Source organism: Gymnogyps californianus, chromosome 2 (assembly GCF_018139145.2).
Source record: "Gymnogyps californianus isolate 813 chromosome 2, ASM1813914v2, whole genome shotgun sequence".
In the NCBI taxonomy this organism is placed as follows: Eukaryota; Metazoa; Chordata; class Aves; order Accipitriformes; family Cathartidae; genus Gymnogyps; species Gymnogyps californianus.
Window position 1 is genome coordinate 57,840,122 of NC_059472.1, and position 21,381 is coordinate 57,861,502.

General features: G+C 37.7%; 1 protein-coding gene across 2 annotated transcripts in view; it reads right to left on the reverse strand.

Annotated features, from left to right (window-relative positions):
• Positions 1-21,381, reverse strand: part of SPIRE1 (spire type actin nucleation factor 1) — a 70,659-nt gene that overhangs the window by 18,748 nt on the left and 30,530 nt on the right. Inside the window, exons 3-7 of one of the 2 annotated variants that reach the window (XM_050891812.1) lie at positions 17,679-17,762; positions 16,423-16,587; positions 9,355-9,441; positions 8,839-8,968; positions 5,176-5,217 (exon numbers count right to left, since the gene is read on the reverse strand). In XM_050891812.1, coding sequence (XP_050747769.1) covers positions 5,176-5,217; positions 8,839-8,968; positions 9,355-9,441; positions 16,423-16,587; positions 17,679-17,762 — 508 coding nt within the window. The remainder of the gene's footprint in view (positions 1-5,175; positions 5,218-8,838; positions 8,969-9,354; positions 9,442-16,422; positions 16,588-17,678; positions 17,763-21,381) is intronic. The other variant, XM_050891813.1, reaches the window with a different exon arrangement.

The window sequence follows — 21,381 nt, forward strand, 5'->3', positions numbered from 1 at the left end:
GGCATGCAGTTGATTGAAGAAGCTCAGGGTTTCCCAAATGAGCAAGAGAAAAACCTTTGATTTGTCTTTTGATTGCACAGGGCGGTTCCTGAACAGACTGTCCAATGAAGCAACCTCAGCACCACCAACACAACAGCCAAAGGTGGTGTTCCTTCTCCCAAAAACTTCCTGGGTGGTGAGTCCCCTGCCTGATGGGTGACGAATGGCCTGTAAGTACTGTTGGACTCACTGGGAGAATAAACGATGGGAAGGCCAACTGTACTGCCCTCCTTCCAAAAAAATAAAACACATGATAGGTCTAGAGAAAGAAAAGAGGAGGAACATCCACCAGACATCCCCTAGCACTATAGGAGGTGATGGAATGGATATCCAGGGCACATTATAAATTGTTTTCTGTTGGGGTTTTGTTGTTGTTGTTGTTGTTTGTTTTGGGTTTTTGTTTTGTTTTCTAAGAATTTAGGCCCAATTTCTTTAGGCCCCAGAAACTGAAATTTCTGATCCATTTTGGAGGTAATTTATGTAGCCAATCACTATCTACAAAGCCTAAACCAGTTGTTATTTAAATTCACACACGTATGAGTTGTTCATACATATTGTTGAGTTGTTCATATGTTGGTTTATAAGTCTTCTTGAAATACCAGAGAAGTTTTAGGTGAATGGAGAAGAAAATCCAACATAGTATTTGTTTTGAATGGCTCTTCACTAGGAAATGTCATTTATCATCATTCTTTCCTCTAAAGAAAAAAAACAGGGAGTTTTTACAACTCGCAAGCACTAAAGAATAAAAAAACCAAAAAAAGTAAAATTAGAAAACCATGCAATTTATAAAATCTGTTTTGTCAATAGTGCTCAAGTTCAGTTTACCATTCCTGCACTTACAGTACTGGATATACATGAATAAATAGATTATAATAATTTAAGGAAAGGATCACGAAATTTTACAGTTTCAGCAGATTGCAACAAAAAATAATTTGTTCCAAAATTAAAACCAGAATTTGTTAGCACAGACAGACCAAAAAATTATTACTTTGTTTAAGCTATTTTAGTGATGTACTCAGGCAACAGAAACATTACGAGGTGGCAAATAATCGTACATCATCATAAACAAGATAAAATTAATCAGGATAAACAAGTCAGAAACAGCCAATAGACTAATGCTTATAAAAATGAATATGACAGAAGAAATTAATGGACAATTCTTTGAAACAAAAAACTAAATTTATTTTTTCTTTAAATGGATAGTAGTTCACAATCTCTAGTTTCATAGAACATCTAAATGTTTTGAACATGATTCAAATGATATTTAAAAAAGGCTTGTGTGAGTAACAGCCTGGGGTTAAGATTTTATTAGAGAGTCAGACACACTGGGAGAGTGTCATTCCTCCGTGTTTTCAGGCAGCAAGTACAATGAACAGAACCTGCAAATTGAATTAATACGTTTGGTTTCTTTTGAGTTTCTTCTAAGCTATCATTACAACAGGCAAATGAAAGAAGAGAAGGTCTTGATTTGATTACTCGATCTTTGTGTTGGCCTTCCCTGACTAGCCTTAAGAAGCGGGAGACAAAAAAAACCCACCCTAGGATAATATGAAATGCGCCTTTATTTACATGTAAGATTATGTTTCTTACGAAACAAGGAATTAAGCAGACCACAGATTACATGCAAACCACAGCAGTCATGTAACCATATGCTGTCTGCCTCCTAACCAGCTCTCCTTGGCAAATAATGACAACAGAAACCTGAATTTTGTTCTATACAGCAAATGTACTCCTCAACCTTATCATTTTTACAGAGTTTAAAAGAAGGCTAAAATGGATTTGCAGAATTAATATAGGTTTACTTTTTGCTAGTTATGATGATGATAATATACTGGGAAAGATTATATAACGAATAATGGTAACAGAGATGTGCTCTTCCTTTCAAAGGACTTAGATGTTGAAGTCAAACCTGAGAACTAATAAATCAGTATACCAAACTGCCAGTCTTTTGCTGGTGTTTACATCACATTTATTATTGTGTTATCTAAATTAAGAGATTACCAGGTCCTGGTGGAGTTCCTTCCTCACATTGGTCTGAGACACAGATCATGTAAAGCCAACAGTGATACACATCACCTCACAGGGTTGGGAACAACAGGAATAATCCCCGTGAAATTTGGGTTTAAATGTTTCAGTTTCCTTTTTCTTCTCTCCCTGCACCCCCCTCCCCCCAAAACGTACAAACTGTTTCTGAAGTAACAACTTCAATGCAGCCATGCATACAGCTTTGAGATAAGAACTTGAATATTAAGAATGGGAATGACTGATCTTTTGAGCTGCATTCAACACAGTGCATCAAAATTAAGCTGCTTTTAAGCTATTTTTCTATTAGGGGAAGTGGGCAATGACTGCCCTGGTCCCTAGTCGATATCTGAGTACCTCTCAGATTACTCTCATTACAGGTGGCTACTGCTTGCTCCTTCTATTCTACCAGTAGGAAACAGCAGTGTAAAAGGAGGTCCCAGGCACCCCTCCTCTCCTCTTCAGCATAACAGCAGGCAGATGCGTGGAGCCGGGCAGTGTGACATACCAACCACACCGGCTCGGTGCCAGCAAAAGTCTTCTCAGAATTGGTCCGCATCATCCCAGTCGCAGACGGCAAGCATAATATGAGGCTGCACCTGTCCTTTAGCACTTAGTAGGAAACACTTCTGGTTTTCAGCTGGTTTGTGTTTTTTTCATGACAGCAATTCCATCAAGCAGAGAGCAATGAAAGCAGTGAAAAAGCAAGTGTGTGGAAACAGTGATGAAAGCACAGTATAGCTTCCCTGCCTCCAAAATAATTAAAAAAGTAAAAGCAAGCAAAGAAACAACATTCAAAACTACTGCTTATCTGCTTACTATCAACATCCCACCCCATCTAATTCATTTGTACTGCTCATCTGGTGTCTCACATCTGCCTAACTGGAATGTTTTAATCATCCTGAATTTACTTCTAAAGACAATTTATCAGATCACTCAGTCACGCCATATGATACTACTTGCTAAGAACCACATGACTTGAGAAAACAAAACCAATCACATTTGGAAGATGGATAAAGAAAACAGGAAGAGTTCTTCGGTGGTCAGTCAAAAAGAGCAAATCCAAGTACAGTATAGACTGCTATGAAGCTACTTATTTAAAATAAAAACATTATGGTAATGAATTAATGGATTATGAAGGGAGCTTTTACAAAATATTGTTTGGATTTAAAAAAATGAGGATGTCTCAGGATTCTTAGAAATAAAAGGCAAAAGAAGAAGCAGACAGACACATGTAGAAGGACAGATCTGAACATTTCCCTTTCGTTGGTCACTGGCACATTCAGTTTTATAGTCTTAAAACTGAAGGAACTTCTGGCATATCTGAAAGTAGCAATACTTTTTGAAAACTGAAGTTTGTCTGTTTATGCTATTATCTGAACCCCTGGGGACCCTTCAGCTTTCAGTGGAGTAAAACATGATACCAAGTACATATATAATTTGAATCCCACCAGACAGCTGTAGTAGCTGTACAATACGCCATGAGTGTAAGGTTTCACAAAAGGGCTTGAGCTGGATTAACAGCTTGCCACTGCCTCTGACGGGGAGAGCCTGTTCCTTCCTCCCATCCACCCATGCTCATCACCTGCCTTCAGCCAGCTCTCTGATCAGATAGTAAGCAGGTTTAAATCACTAAAAGAGCAGAAAAACAACCTGGTAAAAAAATAAAAGTATTTGTTCCTGGGTTACATGACTTTAATCAGGTCATCTTGTGAATAAATGAGCAGGACTGGTGCAGAGGAGGAGGGGGAATCACATGCTTAGAGGGGAGCTTGGGGAAGAGAGGGAGCAGCGAGAGCCCCTCCTCACCTCTTGACAGTGGCAAGCTGTTTACTTGGCTTGGCCAGAACATGAAGCCACGTTCACAGATAGGTCACTTGTGAACTGCGCTCCCATATTACAAAACTATTGTATTTTTTATATTATGGTAATCAAAAACTTCTATATGGTCTTTCTAGTTCACAATATGCTAACATTTCCATCAGGTGATGCCTTTCTATGGGCAAAATAACCATATGAGGTTAAAGGGTGCATGGAGAAACAGAGGATGAAAACTCTGCAAAAGTCCCAGATGAGATGTTTCTATGTGCAACTGGAAGGAAGGGAGGAGGGTACTGCTGCTGTTGCTTCTTCACAAAATGAGAGCATGGATTTATTTGGAGACTGTTTTTCTCAGGAGTCACCTAGGGGAAATTAGGTAAGAGCTAGCATAAGAGCTCTCCTCAGCAGACAAACCTTTGAGGCTAATGTAGAATATTTCCAATCTCAATGATGGAGTCTTTGGGCCTAAGCATCCTGGAAAGTTAGTGTATAATAAGGGAAGAATGAATTTATTTTCTGGCTAGTAGGCACAAACTCTCTCTGATGTTGCTGTCTCTGAAGTACAACATGTTCATACAGTTACTGCACATCCTAACTAATGGCCCACCAAGAGGAAACTTCATATTTGATACTAGATAGTTGATGAAGGATCAGCTATCGAATCCTCCTTATCACCTATTACCAGCAAACCTTAGCAACTGATTTTGCTAACCAGTAAAGAAGGAAGGTTTAGCCTCTTTTGAGTGAACGTCTTTGATTTCATGACTCACAAAGCATCTACTGTAAAGACACTCAGTAGAACTGACAGTTCCTTTCTAGATTAGTATTCATAAGTGTATTTCATTAAATCTAGAAAGGTAGACGAGTTCAAAACTAGTTTTTGGATCCTCGTGAGAAATGAAGTACTGCAAAAGATGGTCTAGTCAAAAAGTGAGTGTAAAGACACAAAGGTCAGATTAATAAATAAGTAAATCAGACTTGAAGGTAACACTGTATTCTGCAATCCTTTTTAGAGTTTGGAATAGCTCTGGGCCACCTTATTTTGGTTATTTATTTAAACAGAATTCCAGCACTCTATTTCAGGTGAAATACAGTGTTTCCTATACCTAGGCATCCTTTTGTGGCAAGGGAAATGTAGGTATTAATAAGTAATTTATCTTAGTTTTTATTTTCACTGACCATATCTTGGAAGAATCCCTTCAAGTTTCTTTCTTAAATGGGAATTCAACAAACAGATGGAACAAATTTCACAATAAGCACAATAACCACGTCAGGTGTTGTTGCACCTTTTACCTGACAAGTCAAAACTGTAAGACATGCTAAGTGGCCGCATTGCTGTAAAAAAGAAACAAAAACAATAAAAAGAAAAAGATTCAGCTATTAGAAAAGCAGAGGGGTAATGAAAACAAAAGATTAACTCCACTTGAGACATTTTGGATTCTGCTACCTAAATCCAAAATGTGTCAGACATACTATTGCTTTACTGTAGTAAAGCTCAAAGTCTGCAAACTACAGTAGCATAAATGGGACTTGCAAACAGAGCAATTATAAATATATTTGTATAGTTGTAGAACGAGATTTTTGGAATTCAATAAATCAAATATCAAAACAAGAGGCAAGTATCTTAAAAATGGAATATTTTCAATTAAATGACATGGAAGTGAGAAAGGGGAGAGGGAAAAGAGAGAGAGGGGGGAGAAAGAGAGAGAAAGAGCTGGAAAAAATTTGAAAGTACAAAGCCACATTTCACACAAGTTTCAGTGACCTGAAATAAAGATATTTCTAATTTTTTAAAGCATAATCTCCAATGATTATAATTAAACTAATAAAGAAAGACACTCAAGCTAAGCTTCAGCAGTAGTTTCCTTGAAGAGGATGGAAAAAAAGGCTGAACACAGTGTGATTTGTGCTGATTCTTGTTCTTTTTAAAAATCTTCGGTGGACCTAGCCTTTAAACTGTATCCATAATATTATCCTCTTCTTTCTGGGCCTCTAACCACCTTATTCCTAGATAAGAAAGCGGTCAGATGTTCTTTATTTCTGGAAAGACCTATCCATATTTCCAATTGAACAGTGTAATTCAGGGAGCAAACACTCAAAATATTTCTCAACTGAAAACAAAATTTCAATGCACTAATCCAAACAAGCAGGCCAAGCGACAAGAACGTACAAGAACACATCAAAACTGACATCAGCTTTTGTACTTGACAGGTGATAAACATGCAAGTTGGTATGAAAGGGCCTGTCAGCCACACATACCACTGCATTAAAAGATGTTTAAAAAAAGGTTGTGCTGGGACAAGTTTTGCTCATGAGAATAAATCTATGTGGTGAACACAGTAGGTGGCTGACTCGGAGCCAAATTTGGGAGTAAGGGTATTTTTCCTGTAGTTCATTAACTAGACAACATCAGCCACAGATAACAGCTACAGAAACAGTATCTAAATCCCTGTCCAAACTTAGCATAAAGGCAAATACATTTTAAAACGTAAGAGTGTTTATCACCTAATGCCGAGTCCTAACTGAAGGCTGATAAAACATGTACATGAAAGAAAGTTTTCTCCAAGCTCCATTAGCTCAACTTGCTTGAGTCACAAATCTATGCTTTTAATTAAAAGGACATGTACAACAAGGCTGTGTTTGTCTCAATAGCTTACTCTGATGATTTTATGAGGTCATTTGAAAGCTCATGCCAGTTCCTCTACTCAAACCTCTCCCTTTGTGAGAACAGCTACCAAGATTAAATTACCATTTCCAAAGAAGTTTTAGATTGAGAACGGCCAGCCACAGGCTGGCTTTTCTTAGTGGCAGCTCAGGGTAGAGAAGATCTTACCTGTACGCATGTGTTGTGCAGAGCAGAGGGACAAAGCCTGTGCCTGCTGGGAAACACATGCCATAGGTCCACCAATATCGCAGAGCAGGAACTGCAAGAGTACAGCCCCCCTCACCCCAATAGTCAACTGTAGTTGTGCTCTTGACTGCTATAAACTGAGCAACAAGAAATAACTCTGGGACACGTGCAACGTACCTTATACTCCCAAATATTTCACTCTAATGCTCTTTTTTTCCCCTTCTTTTTAATAGCAACAAATATTTCTGTCCAGATGGTGCAAGTGTCCCACATGGTGTTTCTACTTAGATATATAATCCTTAAACCTCATTACCTTACATGTTGTTACACTAAATTACATTCAGTGGTCATCTAAACTACATGGCAGATCTATTTGTACCATTCTGAATGTCAGCAGCATTACTCCATTCCCAATTCTGCACAAACACATTTTATTCTAAAAGGAACTTTGGACATAACAATCATTTCAATGTGAGAAAGAACAAAACCTCTTATTTCAACATAAGAAAAAATTGCCTTCAAGGCCTTTGCTCTTTTTTCTTCTTCATGCCAGCAGCAAATAAACACTTGGGAAATAAAACTTGCATGCATCCCCTTTTACACCTCCAGTAATATGGCACTTAATCCAAATTATTCACTGGACTGAAGGGGAATTACCACAGTTCCAAAACTCAAAAATTTAATCCTTTAACAAAAAATGAAGAATTGGTGGAAGACAGGTATCCCTAATTGGAGGCTACGCCCTGAAATCAGCCCAGGAAGTCCTAACCAGTAATACTCCAAAATTTAACAGTGTTTTTAGAAACCATTTACTAAATGGGTTTGATGTCATTTATATCAGTTAGAAATTTTAAAAATCTATTAGATCAAATTTGCTGCCCCTGAGAGGACATGATAGTTCCCAGATGGAGAACATTTAAAATACTGAAATTGAATGTTTGAAAGAAAAGTAAGAAATCGTTCCACGTTTTTACAAGTTTCCTACATTTGGAAAGATGTCTAGGCCTATCAGAAACATTAATTGATATAGCAAGCATAAACTGAATCCAAACCAGAAACTGGAAGGCCCAAAGAAACAATATTCAAAACATCATGCTTTTAAAAATGCACCCAAGCATTCACCAAACTCTATCGAGCACTTCAGAAACAATGCAACAAAGCAAGACTGATGAAATTGTTTTTCTCCAGAGACAATGGGTTGTCACAACCCACTTGCATCTGGACCAGTGCCTTTAAGCACATGTGGCAAGCACAAACATTTTGCAAAAAGTAGCAACAGGGAGTACATATGTGGATTATTTCATGCTTTTCAGCCATAAGATGCCACTTTTGCTCTTCAAAAATCCAGCTAGCTCAGTTTTTCTGATACAGATAAATACCGTGCTCTTAAAGAAATGTAAGTCACAATGTAAGACTCTATTTGTCATGCTTTTGTCATCAGAACCATTGAACTAATGCAAATTGGTGATTGTTGGAAAGCATAGTACTTGTATAATTTCATAGTGGGTTGTTGAATATACACTGCAGAAATGAAATGCTTTGCAGTGCAAGTCTGAATTATCTGCCCACTGAAAATACATACAAACACATGTTCCATAACTGAGAAAATGAAGCAAAGATTTAGATTCAAAATAAAAGCAACAGATTCAGCAAACAAAATAAAAGCAGATTTTAAATTAAAATACGGAAGTTGATGATGCTAACAGCAGGAAACAAAGAGAATAAAATTAATTAAAAACAGACACGTAAAGAATACTTGCAGATATGTAAGGAATATTGCACTGGGGAGAAGCAATATCCATTCCATTCTGAGCAAATCTAACATTAACTGTCATGTGCAACAAGCAGTATAATGCCATTAAAATTATCTAATACTTACATTAAAAACTTGAAGGGAATCAAGCTGAACCATACAGTATCTTATTTTTAAATATAACTTGGCACAAAGATTGCATAGCCCTAGCAAAGCCTGCAGGTTCTTTCTTTTTCTGAAGGAATGAGAATTTTATCTTCTGTGACATCTGCACAGACATCGCTAATATTGCTGCTTCTCATGTGGGAAGTTTTCTGTGGATGCTGCAGGTAAAAACTAGCAATGTGCTTACCCAGCCTGCTACGCCTTATCTCATCAGGCGAGACTGGACGTAACTTCCTCTCTGCCTTGATTTCCTCCAGTATCCTTTCATGAAGGCTGCGTGGCCGTGGTGGGGTTGGTTTCAGTTTTCTTGCTGAGGCCTCGGGATATAAAGACAGTCATATTTACATAAAACAGTACTTCCTTGAAAGTAGATTTCACACTTTTTTGGAAAAAAATGTGGAATGTTGTGATATGATTTTACATGCAGTCAATTGTAAAACTCACATAAATTGGAAAGAGGATTGTATTTTTCCCCAGTTCATCATGATTTCCCAGAGAGAAATGGCTGCTGGTAATAATAGCTATTAATTGGTAGGTGCAAGATATTACACGCTGTTCTTTTAAGAGATCACGTTCTATATATGGAAGACAATATTTTTGAAAGCCCATGTCAGAAAACGTAATATTTAACATATTCCCTGGACACAAACATGCTTTGAAAAGCCACATTTTTGTTAGGAATGAAGCCCACTGGATTACATACAGGATTTAACGGAGGTCGCGATCGGATGAAATCCAGGATTATTTCATGGGCACTCTTTTTTAATCGAGGTGGAATGTCACCGTTGACCTGGAAAGGAGAAAGTGAAATATATATTTCCATGTTTTGCATTCATATTCATGCACATGATGAGATCAATTGAAAACTCACAACGACCCTGACAGAGCTTGCAGTGTTCTGACACCTGCACCAGACGTAAAACCCTACCAGTCCTGAGCAGAGCAACAATCCATATGCAGAGCACAGGCAAGCAAAAACGTAGATAACAGCTTTTCAGCTTTGCAGATAGCTGCAGAATAACCACAACGGCAGCAACTTTAATCAGCAATACTGAGGATTTTGAAATGATGAAATCAAATGTCAAGGCTGCAATCGTGTCTATGAGAGAATGCAGATGAAGATTGTACCTTGCTTGGAGGAAAAGTTACCAACACCATTTGTAAGAACAACTATTTGAACCATGTCTCACTGACAACCATTACACAGTCTCTAATACTCTGTTCTTAGCCTCTGAGAAAACATGGATGCTCTTTAAGGCCCCAGTTTTCTTGATCTCCTTACCATCTCCCAAGCACTGATGTGAAAGCAAAGCTAGATCTGGCACAATCACCAATGATTTGCTTGTAGCAATGGATGAAAAATATGTTCCCCGTGTTTTTTTTGTCTTTACCACCTGTCTCTGCTGCTCTGGCCATGAAGAGGTGCCCTTGTGTGTAAATCCCAGCAGAAGAAAGAAGCCCTGAGCATGATTTCATAGCTACCTCTTCACCTGCACTTTAGAGATTACTCAAGTGTAAAACGCTGTTTGTTAATATGTCTGGAAAGTAAATCACTAGAATGCCATGGCATGCCATTGGAAGTACAGCAAGTGCGTTACCTCGCTGTAAGTCATATATTTCTGTAGAAGAGGGGCTGGGTGAGGGTTGTTTGCTTGTTCGTTTGGTTTTCTCCAGAGAAGACATTTCCTTCTCTAATACCTCATTTAGACATAAGACCATACAGAAGATATCACAGGGAAGAGTCAGCAATTCACTATATGTACAGGATATAAAAGAAGGCAACGGAAGTTTTCCTATCTTATGAAGAATTTATAAATTGTAAACTGGGAATAAGTGTATGGATTTGCTTAAAAAAATCCACCTGTCAGGTTCAGTATTCATACAGTACAGTGCCCAAGCACACTGTCAGGGATGAGAGAGCATCCTATGCCATACGTCCTTCTATTACTACACAGTAGCTGGCTATCAGCCCTGTCCTCCAATTTGACAGAAATTCCTATGACACTACATTTCTTAGACCAAGTGTCCCATATTTCAGCACCTTTTTTTCTTTTTTCTTTTTCTTTCCCCCCCTTTTTTTTTTCTCCTTTTTTACGGGTCAGTTTGCTCATCGTTCTTTGGGAGACTCTATTCATACAATCTCTGTAGCCAGAAAATATATGTAAAGACACAGCTCTGGTTTGTCAAACCACATGCACTTTTGCTAACCAGAAGGAATGCCGCAGTCAGAAATATGGGTTTAAATGCCCAAAAGGTCACCTGAATGTGATCCCTAATTGAACTGCAGTAACGCCATGCAGCTTCCATATAAGCTCTGCTCACCTCAGACATGCCCTGTTTCCAGGCTGAGGCAGAGTGACAGCCTCCCAGAGAAAATTCATCCCTTCCCCGCTAAAGAAGTGGTTGCAGACTCCCTCCTGGGAAACGTTTCATTGCTTTCGTACAGACTCTTTGCGGAGGGACCCTACCTCAGACATGGTCCAAGTTCCGTTGGTTCCCCCCACCCACCTCCTTAGCTTCCTTAGAGTGAATTTCATACAGCTTGGCACAGAATACTAAGCTGCTAAACTCTGCAACATGCATTACCTTCCTAAAAATAGTGCAGAAAAATTAAAATCGAAAAGGTTTATATTAAATGGTAATTTGACATTTTATGATGAGGATATATTAAATGGTGATTTGACATTTTATGATGAGGAGAATATTATTTTAAGTGGTGTGATTGATTTCTTCTGTTTAAAGACTCAGCAATTTTTTGAGGCCAGCACGCTTTGTGGGATTATTAATGAAATGAGAAGTCTCTCTCCCCCCCCGGGTTACTGTTCATCAGATGTCAAAGTTGATAGCTGAAGTTGAGAGTTATTACCATCAGAACAGCCATTTTGTAAACTGATAATCTCCGTTCCAGCCTTGGGGAACAACTCACTGCATGACAATAGGAAATAAATAATACATGGCTCTCAGCCTTTCACCTCAGGGCACTCTACGCCCTGACTTAATGCCACCAGGGTATAATTAGTATCAGTATTCCCATTTGATTGGAAAAGGAGAAATGTAAGATTTGCTTAAGTGATTTTCCACAGGATACATGGGGAGCTGGTGGCAAAGCAAGTGGATGTTTCGCAGACAACAAGCCAAGACCAGGAGCACCAGTGGCAGAACCTACCTTCTCATACTCGGCACCCAAACAAGATGCTGACAGGAAAGACACTGAAGGGAAGCTTTTATCCTCTCTGTCCATGCTAAATCTATTTCTTTACTCAAACTAACTCTCTCAGTAATGAGCAATTTCACATGCATCTTTTACTTTTAATTAATTAAAATTCATGGCTCTTGATTAAGGTCTAAATCAGAGATATATTGGACAGATACAGCCATGATACATGCAGGGGAAAAAAAACAACCAACAAAACTATCTTTTTTTTTTTTTCACATACCAGATTGGCCCCAACTGCAAACTAGTATTTAAGTAAATACCTCAAAACACTGTAAAACTATCTTAAGTCTCCATGTGTGTAAAATGGCTTTTGTACAGCAGTATCCATTAAAACTGGCAGTGTGGGGAAAGCATAGCCAATGATTATAAAAATCAACCAGAAATTTAGAGATCTAAACAGCTAAAGCACAGAAAAATTACCATGTAATCATCTACTCACTCACAACCTGCTACGATCACATTTTAATACGTAAGTATGGGTTTGCAGTTAAAAAAAAAACTGCAAATGGTACTTAGTAACGTTTGGCTGAAACCCGAGCTTTAAAAATGGTGATCCCAAACAAGAAGTACATTGCACAAGACTTTCACAAAAACTACATCACTTATCATTGACATTCAATTATCTCAGCCATTTATTTGTCTCACTATAAAAGGTGACAGCGTTAAGTAGGAGAGTGCTATCTCTAAATAATAGGCAACATGAAACTGATATTGTTTTGTACTAGCTAGAAATTTTCATTTAAAAATGAAACTGCACGGACACTGAAACAGACAGAGGGGGCATGCTACATCATCTCCAGAACAGCTCATGATAAAGTTCTGTTGTGAATTAAAGTATTATAAGTAGATATGTATTTGCCATCTTTCATTATGCAGACAGTATAGTGCTTTTCTTAACATAGTTGTTACACAGTGTGTATTTGACACCACACAGCAAGCTCAAGCAGCAGCGTCCAAGAATGAAGTGCTTTGGTACTTCACATCGTAAGCCACTGTATTTACACTGCTGTTCCTGCATATCTATTATATATACAAGTTTATGATATCACATGATAACCATAGTACTTACACAAAGTCACTCCTTTGAATACCCCTAAAGCATGATTAGGAACTGTAAAGCTCACTGCTCTACCTAGGATGAGTTCTAAACTTCTGCAGAAACGTGTGACGAAGGCAGAAAATGAAAAAGGACAGTTCCCTGCTTAAAGCAGCAGAATACCACTCAGTAAAACTAAGTCAGACCTGTGCATAACAGAATGACAGACTCTACAATGCCTGGCTGGACAAACTGGTCAAAGTCTTTTCCTCACATTCTCTATGTCCAGCTTGAAACATCTGAAATCTCACTTATGAAAATACTGTCCATGCACAGCTGTTATTGCAATTACTGTAAGTAATGTACAATGCTAAATACCGTAAAGAAATAAATAATTTTTTGTTAAAAATACCCAAACCACCATGCCACAGGATTCTCAGATTAGGCATTCAAATTACTGGATATTTTTGATAATAATAGCTTCAACCTATATTCCTAAACCCCCCTTTTGCAACATGGCCATGCCAATACCACTGCATCACAGGTATTTGTGAAGAGCTTGAATATGAAGACAAAACCACCATTACCTATGAAGAATTTAACTGTTATGCAATGTAATGCTGAGTTTGGATACTACATAAAAGGTACCTGACAGTCATGCATTGAATAAGTAACATAAGACTTATCAGCTACTGTTCAATAAGCACTGCTCAAGTAATACAGTGAATGCTGCACATCTTGGAGGGGGGGAGGTAGGCAGGAAAGAGAGCTAATTGTGAATCAATGTGGAATTAAAAGCTGTAGCTTAACACATATGCATAATAAAGAAAAATTAAGCCTGTAAGAGTAATTTAATTCTTAAATTTCCCCGTTTCCAAGTGTTGACTCTACCAATGTTCACAATTTTTAACTTTTTGGGAGTGCTCCATAGGAGAAAAATGCTATTAAATCTCTCCAGGTAGACATTTAAAGATTATAAAATGCCAGAATGAAAGTTCCCACAACAACCATAGAAACAAGGACTCTTGCATCAGAATAGAGAAATGACAAATCTGACATAATTTTCATATGTACTGAAATAGAAATGCCAACGTCACTGAAACTAATGAAACCACTTATTTACAAAAAGCCCAGAATTTGACATTTTACATCTTAAAAATATTTTTAATATTTGCACTATGACAGAAGACGGGTGAGAACAGACAGCTCCAGTTATTGGCATCTGTTAGCTCAACACTTTTGATAGTCTGAAACACCAAAATAGTTCCTAAGTAATGCACCTAACAGGAACATCTGTTCCTTTCCTAATTTCTGCTCAGAGTACTGAGCAGTCAGGGACAGATCAAGATACTCCTTTAAACACAGCATTATATTAATAAAAAGAACAGTAAAGACATCATGTTGCATCTCATTTACTTAAAATATTTACTTAACCTCTTGTTATCGTTAGTAGCATATGCATTTTCACAAGCTACCAAGTCTAAAAATACTACCTATAAATTTAAAGCAAAAATTGCTTTTAATAAAAATTTTGCCAAACATTCATTTTCACTGACAGACAGAAACATAATCCATCTTTCCAGGCTGCCTTAAAATTCAGATTTAGGATTCTTGTCCTTTTCTCCTCTTCTCAAGAACGACGACAGTTTTCTCTGATGGGAATACATATAATCAGCTTTGACCCATGACGGTCAGCTAAAAGATGCTGTATTTATGCGATCTAACTAAACTTGTAATTCTATGTGAATCCTTCAGGCTCCACACATTTCATGTCAAGCTGCACTCTTATTATTGTGCATACTTTGCACATTCTTCAAGCAGACCCTGCAGCAGAATCCAAGTTACTGAATTTAAGATTTCTAATAAGAAAGAAGTTATTTTTCTAACACAATGTCATTAGCAGTTGTCAGACTAAGCCAGCAATTGCATCACAGACAGCCCTACAGGTACTGTACCTGCAGCTGATTGTAATCTCAGTTCATGTTTATGCGCAGAGGTCACTTTGGACAATCTACCTAGTAGACAAGATAGCAGGACAAAAATAGATGCTTGCAGGGATTCCGTATACAGCAAGAGTCTGGATGAGCAGAGGAGCAGCTGTGCCTCCAAGACCTACCACATAATGAAGAAAATCGCTTCTGAAGAGGCAGGAGCTTGCTCAGCAGAAGACGAATTAAAGGCTAGTCTGACAAAAGCAAAATTAGATGACCCAGGGGTTCCCATTCAAACAAAGCTACTATCCTGATAGCATACAGTAATCAAGGTCCTGAGGGGACTGTTCCTCTTTTGCAGTGGGTAGTAGGAACACTTAGCACAGTTCTCTGACTTGTTAGTGGAAAGACAGATAACATCATTACCTGGGTATGTATTTTACCCCATTGATTTAACATTTAAGCGACATCTGCTGCAGAAAAGAAATACAATCTGATAGTCTAAATCCAGATCTTGATTAGGAAAGTACTTTCAGCTCACACATAAAAGGCATTTATATTTGTAACAGAACTCATTTATTTGCTCCCCATGTAGGTGTTCCAATTTTTTCCTCCTTTATTCTGTTTTCTAAGGATCCCTGATAGAACAAACCACATACTTTCTGTCTCTCTCGTCTCCTCCCCACCCCCATCTCTGAATTTTTGTGGTGGAATCATGGCTTTCTCACTAACAAAGGTTGTGTGAGGTTTTGTTAGGAAAGCAAAGACATTTGAACACTGAATATTCTAAGACAATGCTTCCACTGTAACTAATAACAGGCAAAGATAAGTAAGTGCAAGGTATAAATATTGACATGAACCAAATACATGCCTCTGACAAAGGGGTTTGAAATGTCCTACTAGGGATAAGGAGCCCTTTAGATCAGTTGCTAGCTTATCAGGAAGAACATCTTAATGTTGAACACAATATAAACCAAAAGGAAAGAAAGCTCAACTTCTACAAATGGAAGATTTAAATTTTTTTATATGGAGTATTCCTTGAAAATTCATAATAGATCATGGTAACATAAGTTTTCAAACACTGTAATATAGGCAGTAGGTAATATAAGTTTTCAACCACTGTAGGTTTTCCTTTTCTGTCACAGTGTCACTCATGTAACAACATGGTAGCACTTTACATTCTGGAATTCCACAAATTATGTTGTAACTCAAGATAAATGTTCTCCCCAATAAGAAAAGCCTAAAACAATCTCTCAGTGGAAAGCGTGACAGGACTTTTGATATGACTCTAAAGGTTATCATAAAACCAACACAAGTGATTTGTTCAAGCATATGATATGTAGGTATGTCTTTCAGAATTTTAAATGCCTGCCATATGGAAAACAAAATACACAACATTTGTTGGTTCCATGTTTTTCCTCTCAATGTACTATGTAAATTTAAGTTGCCATATAAAAACCATGAACATTACTATCGACATGAAATCATAACTTCAAGGTTCTCAGAAAAAAAGAGAAGAAAAGAAGAGGATAAAAAAGGAAAAGAACATCTCAGATTTGACAAATTCTATTGATTCTCTTGACTTACCATGACCTTCCTTAAGGTATAGCGTTTGGATCTAATATCATCCATCAACATTTCATAGGGTGTGAGCTGATACTCTATGGGGAGCGGGTTGTACTGACGCTCTTGAACTTTCTTAAGTTTAACACCATTCCGTAAATCTCGCATCACTTGTACCCAAAAACGAGCCTGAAGCAAAAAGAGAGAGAAATTTTGTTTGATACCTTACTCTTGAATACCACCCCAGATTAAACCAAAGTTGTTCATTCCCCTTTCAGGACACCACCAAATACGTACAGCTGTACTATTTTATTTTTAACACATCAACCAAAACCCATTTTATTTTATATAAGCCTATTTTTAACCCTCATGAACGTAACAAAACTTTGTTGCAACTCAGCAGGACTGCAGAGTCTCACCTCAAGTGATGTTCATCTCTACGATAATACAGAAAAAGGATTTGAAATTCTCATACCATACATCTATATTTCCATTTCAAGTACACTGCAAGCACGTCAGGAAAGTTTCTAGACTTATAGCTAATACTACGCAAATTAAAACAGTGATTGAATCCAAAACTTTGTTTCCCCTCAGGCCCAGAACTTTCTTGCAAAATTTCCCAGCAGTTGTTCTTCAAATAGAGATTTTGGAATGGGCTCCAAATCCTAAGGTCAGGCAATATCGTCTCACTACTCAACTTCCTTTTGCTCTGCGTGTAAGAGCACCACACACTAACACCTCCCTCTCATTGTCTGGGCAGCGAGAATGGCTGGAGAGGAGGAAGGACAGGTGGCAGACAGAAGATTGGGAGACTGAAATCAAGTACTTTTAAGAACCTCATAACATTCCTCTATGAACTGGCAAGAACACTAACTAGAAAATAAAACAAGCTACTTTCTGTTAAGAGTTTCTCTGCAACATTTTTCTTTCACCATTGGAGAAGCTCAGCTGGTGGCTCTGCCTACTGCCTGGCTGCCCCTTTGAAGGGCAGCAAGCATGATACCTGTCTAAATGTCCAGTCTTTTTAAAATGCAAAAGCTTCTCCATGAAAACAGTCTAAAGAAAAAATGTAATGCTTGCATACTTGTATTGTTTCATCTGTCTGCAAAGGAAGGTTTAGACTCCATTAGATTCTAATTTGTCATGAGTTACTATTAATTCATATGTTAAAAAAAACCAGACACTGATTTTTTCATAAAACAAACAACTTTAGGTAAGCATTATAAAGAAATATAAACTACTAGTAATGATGCTGAATCACTATTCAATTGTCGTCTTACCCAGTCAGCATTTTTTAAGTCATCAAGATCTGTGCTGGATTCATCACTTGCCTCTTTGTCCATTTCTTGAATCTTCTTCAAATTCTGCCAATGAAAAGAAAATGAGTCAATAAATGAATGGTGGCATTACTCTCAAGTAAAACTGAAGCTTAATTTTTGAATTCTGTTGAATTACGTTATTTGGATATTCTACTGAATGTTTTATGACTTGAATAGTGATACTGTAAAAGTAACTTGAAATACTATTTGAATATATTTCTCTTAATTGAAAAGTGGACATTAAATGCTGGGGAAAAAAAAAATAATCTCAAGTTTTGAGTATGAAAGTACTTCAGATAATAGCTTGCCAGAGGAAAAACTATACCTAGAAATTTTAATATTCCTACAATTGGGCTATGCACAGAAAAAAACCCAACCACCTAGCAGGTCTGTTAAGCTACAACACAGAAAACATTACCAACTTGGTAAGGATCCCATTCATACCAAAATTACTGTTATTTGTTGAATTCAAGACAGCTCATTTTTGTAGGAGAAATTCCCAGAAAGTTAGTTGTGAGGAGAAATAAACTATGAGAAATCCTTTAAACTGAATAGTGACAGACTTGCATATATATTGAAATTAAGTAGTCTGTATAACATGGTTATAGATTCTGAAATCTGCGTAATAAAATCATGTAAGTAAGAGAAACAGATCTTTCAAAGGTAAAAACTGCTATTTATGAACAAGATCACATCATGCAAATATGGAAAAGACTGTCTGCAAAGGGGCAAAAAAAAGCTTTCATACTAACAAGAATATGAAAAATGATTAAAAGTTACAGCAGACCAAAGAATAGGCAAGTTTGCACATAGACAAATGCAAGTGAAAGATTTAAAAGGCTGTGGCTTCACAGAAATGATCTTATACACATAAACAACTGCATAATCAAAATGCTATTTTTTGGTTTACTTCTGTATTGAAATGTTCTGGAATCAGCAGTACAAATAAATTCTCAATACTCCATTCCACTTTTGCAGAGAGTTTTCCAGGAAATCTTTAACAATGTTTAATTTGATCTGTTTTCTAGGTACTCACTAATATATTCAAAATGGATCGTTAAATCCTCTGCTAACTACTTGTTTATTTTATGAGACTAAAGCAACAGAGGTCAGAGGTCTGACAGATGTATTTATTTATCAAAAATCTTTTTCTCACTTTTAAGCACTCAAGCTCTTTCTTTAATGGAACTGAACAATCAGTCTCAATTTAGCTTTAGAGCTTTCCAGAAAACTTAAAAATAAGGGTATTTTGTAAAAAATTTTTTACCTGGATGTAGTTCCAAAACTGCCAACATTTCAGTGGAAGAAATGGAAGCACTGGAAGAGTGCTTAACTTGCACATTTAACAAAGCGCAACTATCTACCAAACCTGGTTACAGAGACGTGTGAGTCAGCCACCACAGAGGTTTTGGAAGGAGAGCAGATGGGTTATTTATTGTCTTATTTACATAAGTAACACACTTGCTTTCATATCGAAGAAGAAATGCTACCATTGCCCTATAAAATAAAATACATAATTTACAGGAAGACTCTAAGAAAACCATAAATCACCTACACTACAGAAGCAGATATATCATGGGACAACGCGGGAACGTTTTGGCATGACTTGCAGTATCACCACAGGATACCCAATTGGGAAAGAATGTCTTTATGGAAACTTGTGTTGGTGCTGTCGCTGCGGTCAGCAGTCAGTCTGACACTTACAGGCAATCACTCTTTTCCAAGGGAAAAAAAAAGAAAAATGGAAAGAAAGAGTAACGTAAAGGCCTTGCTTATGTGTATTTTGCTGTCCAGGGTTTCTTCTTTTCTATATCATACAGTTGCAGTAATCATTTGAAATACAGTATCTGTGAACTGTAAATTACTTGCTTTCTTGCAAACTGCTAACATTTATTGATAAACTGCAAAATATAAAATCATTCTGATACTTTGTCCTTTTCCTCTTTGTAATCAAAAAGCTAACTTCAGTAAATGAGCTCACAACTGTCAGATTTGCTCCTCCTTTCCATACTGGAAGGTACACATTAATTTTTAAAAAATTAACATGTTCCAGCTGCTTAACCTTTACTTTGACTGTTCAACAAGATTTGCGGCAATTACCCATCTCAGCAACTATGTTCCCTACCATACAGTTTACTGGGCTGGTTTATGCCCAAAGGCTCATGCCTTTGACTGACATAAATATTCCATGAAGCTAAAAAGATTACAACCTGTTTTTCTTCACAGCAGAAAATAAGAAGGGGAAAAAAACCCCTGAACAGCTGAAAGATCTTCCAAATAAGGCAACCACCTAATTAGTTTCTGTGGAACATAGCTAGAGGGGGAGTTTCTACCCGAGAAAGCGCAGGTGTAAGTGATGCTGGCTACACTGGCGAGTTGCAAGAGCAAAACCTGCCAGCCAAGAGATAAGTCTCTCAAAGTGCAGTTTTATGATCCAAATGAGCTGACACAAGCACAGGCTACTGCTAAAGCTGGGCTCCTACTCTTCCCCATCCCAGCCAAGTGCTTCAGCTGCTTCCCTCATACCGGCACAGACCCGCACTTCGTAGGGATAGTTCATTCCCCTCCCCGGCACCCGGCTCAGACCCCTAAACACAGCTCACCATGCAATTAGTAGAGAACAGTAGAAAGGAAAGGAACTTCCATCATTATAGAAATTAGAAAGCTTTGGAGGATTGGGAAGAAAAAGAAACAGCAAGTGCTCTATCATTGCAGCCAGTGCTTAGGAAGGCTTCTTTAACTCTTCTCCACCTGTCAGGTGCTACTTAGGAAGGAATAAATTCACTGTGACAGATGATTATGTTTAAACTTCTAGACTAAATGAAATATTATCATTTCCCTCCAGCACCCCAGCCACCATCAGTGGGTTTCGCATCTGTTTCAATCGTAAATTATGGAAACCAACACATTTACAATGCAAGAGACCATTTGTCAGAACTCAACTGTGATCCAAAACCTGCAAGTAACCTCAGCGGCTGTAGCCACTTGTACTTCCACTTGGGACAACGGCTTAAGAAAAGCTATTACAGTATAATAAATACATGGCCTAAACGGGTTTCCACTTCAGAAAGCAGAAACATCTTAAAAGAGTTTTTCTAAACGATCCCAGAACCTCAGACCCATACCACAGACCTGATTCACCTATTACAGCCTGGGTGTTCATTCGGGAAATAAGGGTTGGATGTGTAGGAAGTGAGTGTTTCAACAGCTTTGGCTTTTTTTAAATGATTACAGCATTTGGCCATTTTTTTAAAAAACTGCATTTTGTGACAAAAGCTAGTAATAAAAATACCAAATGTCTTCAAACGTCTTGCTGAACTATTAAAAGCAGGCAGTTGATTTGCTGCTGCTGCGTGTCCCACATTTGAGATGCGCTCTCCTGTGCCCGGTGACAGATGGGAGTTTATATAAGACACTTGTCAGCACAGCGTCAAAGACTCGCTTCCACAAAATGCTCTCTAAAATGCAACTTTTAAATGAAGACAGTGTTCTCGGGAATCCAGATCTGGACTTTGTCTTTCACCAACTGAAGAATACAGTCTACTGCAGTTCCCAGTTTATATTCTTAATTAGGAATCATTTGTTTCCTGATGCAAGTAATTCTTACGCTGCTATCTGCAAAACTAATAAAATATTCTTGCACCTCTAGCCTCAATTTAAAAAT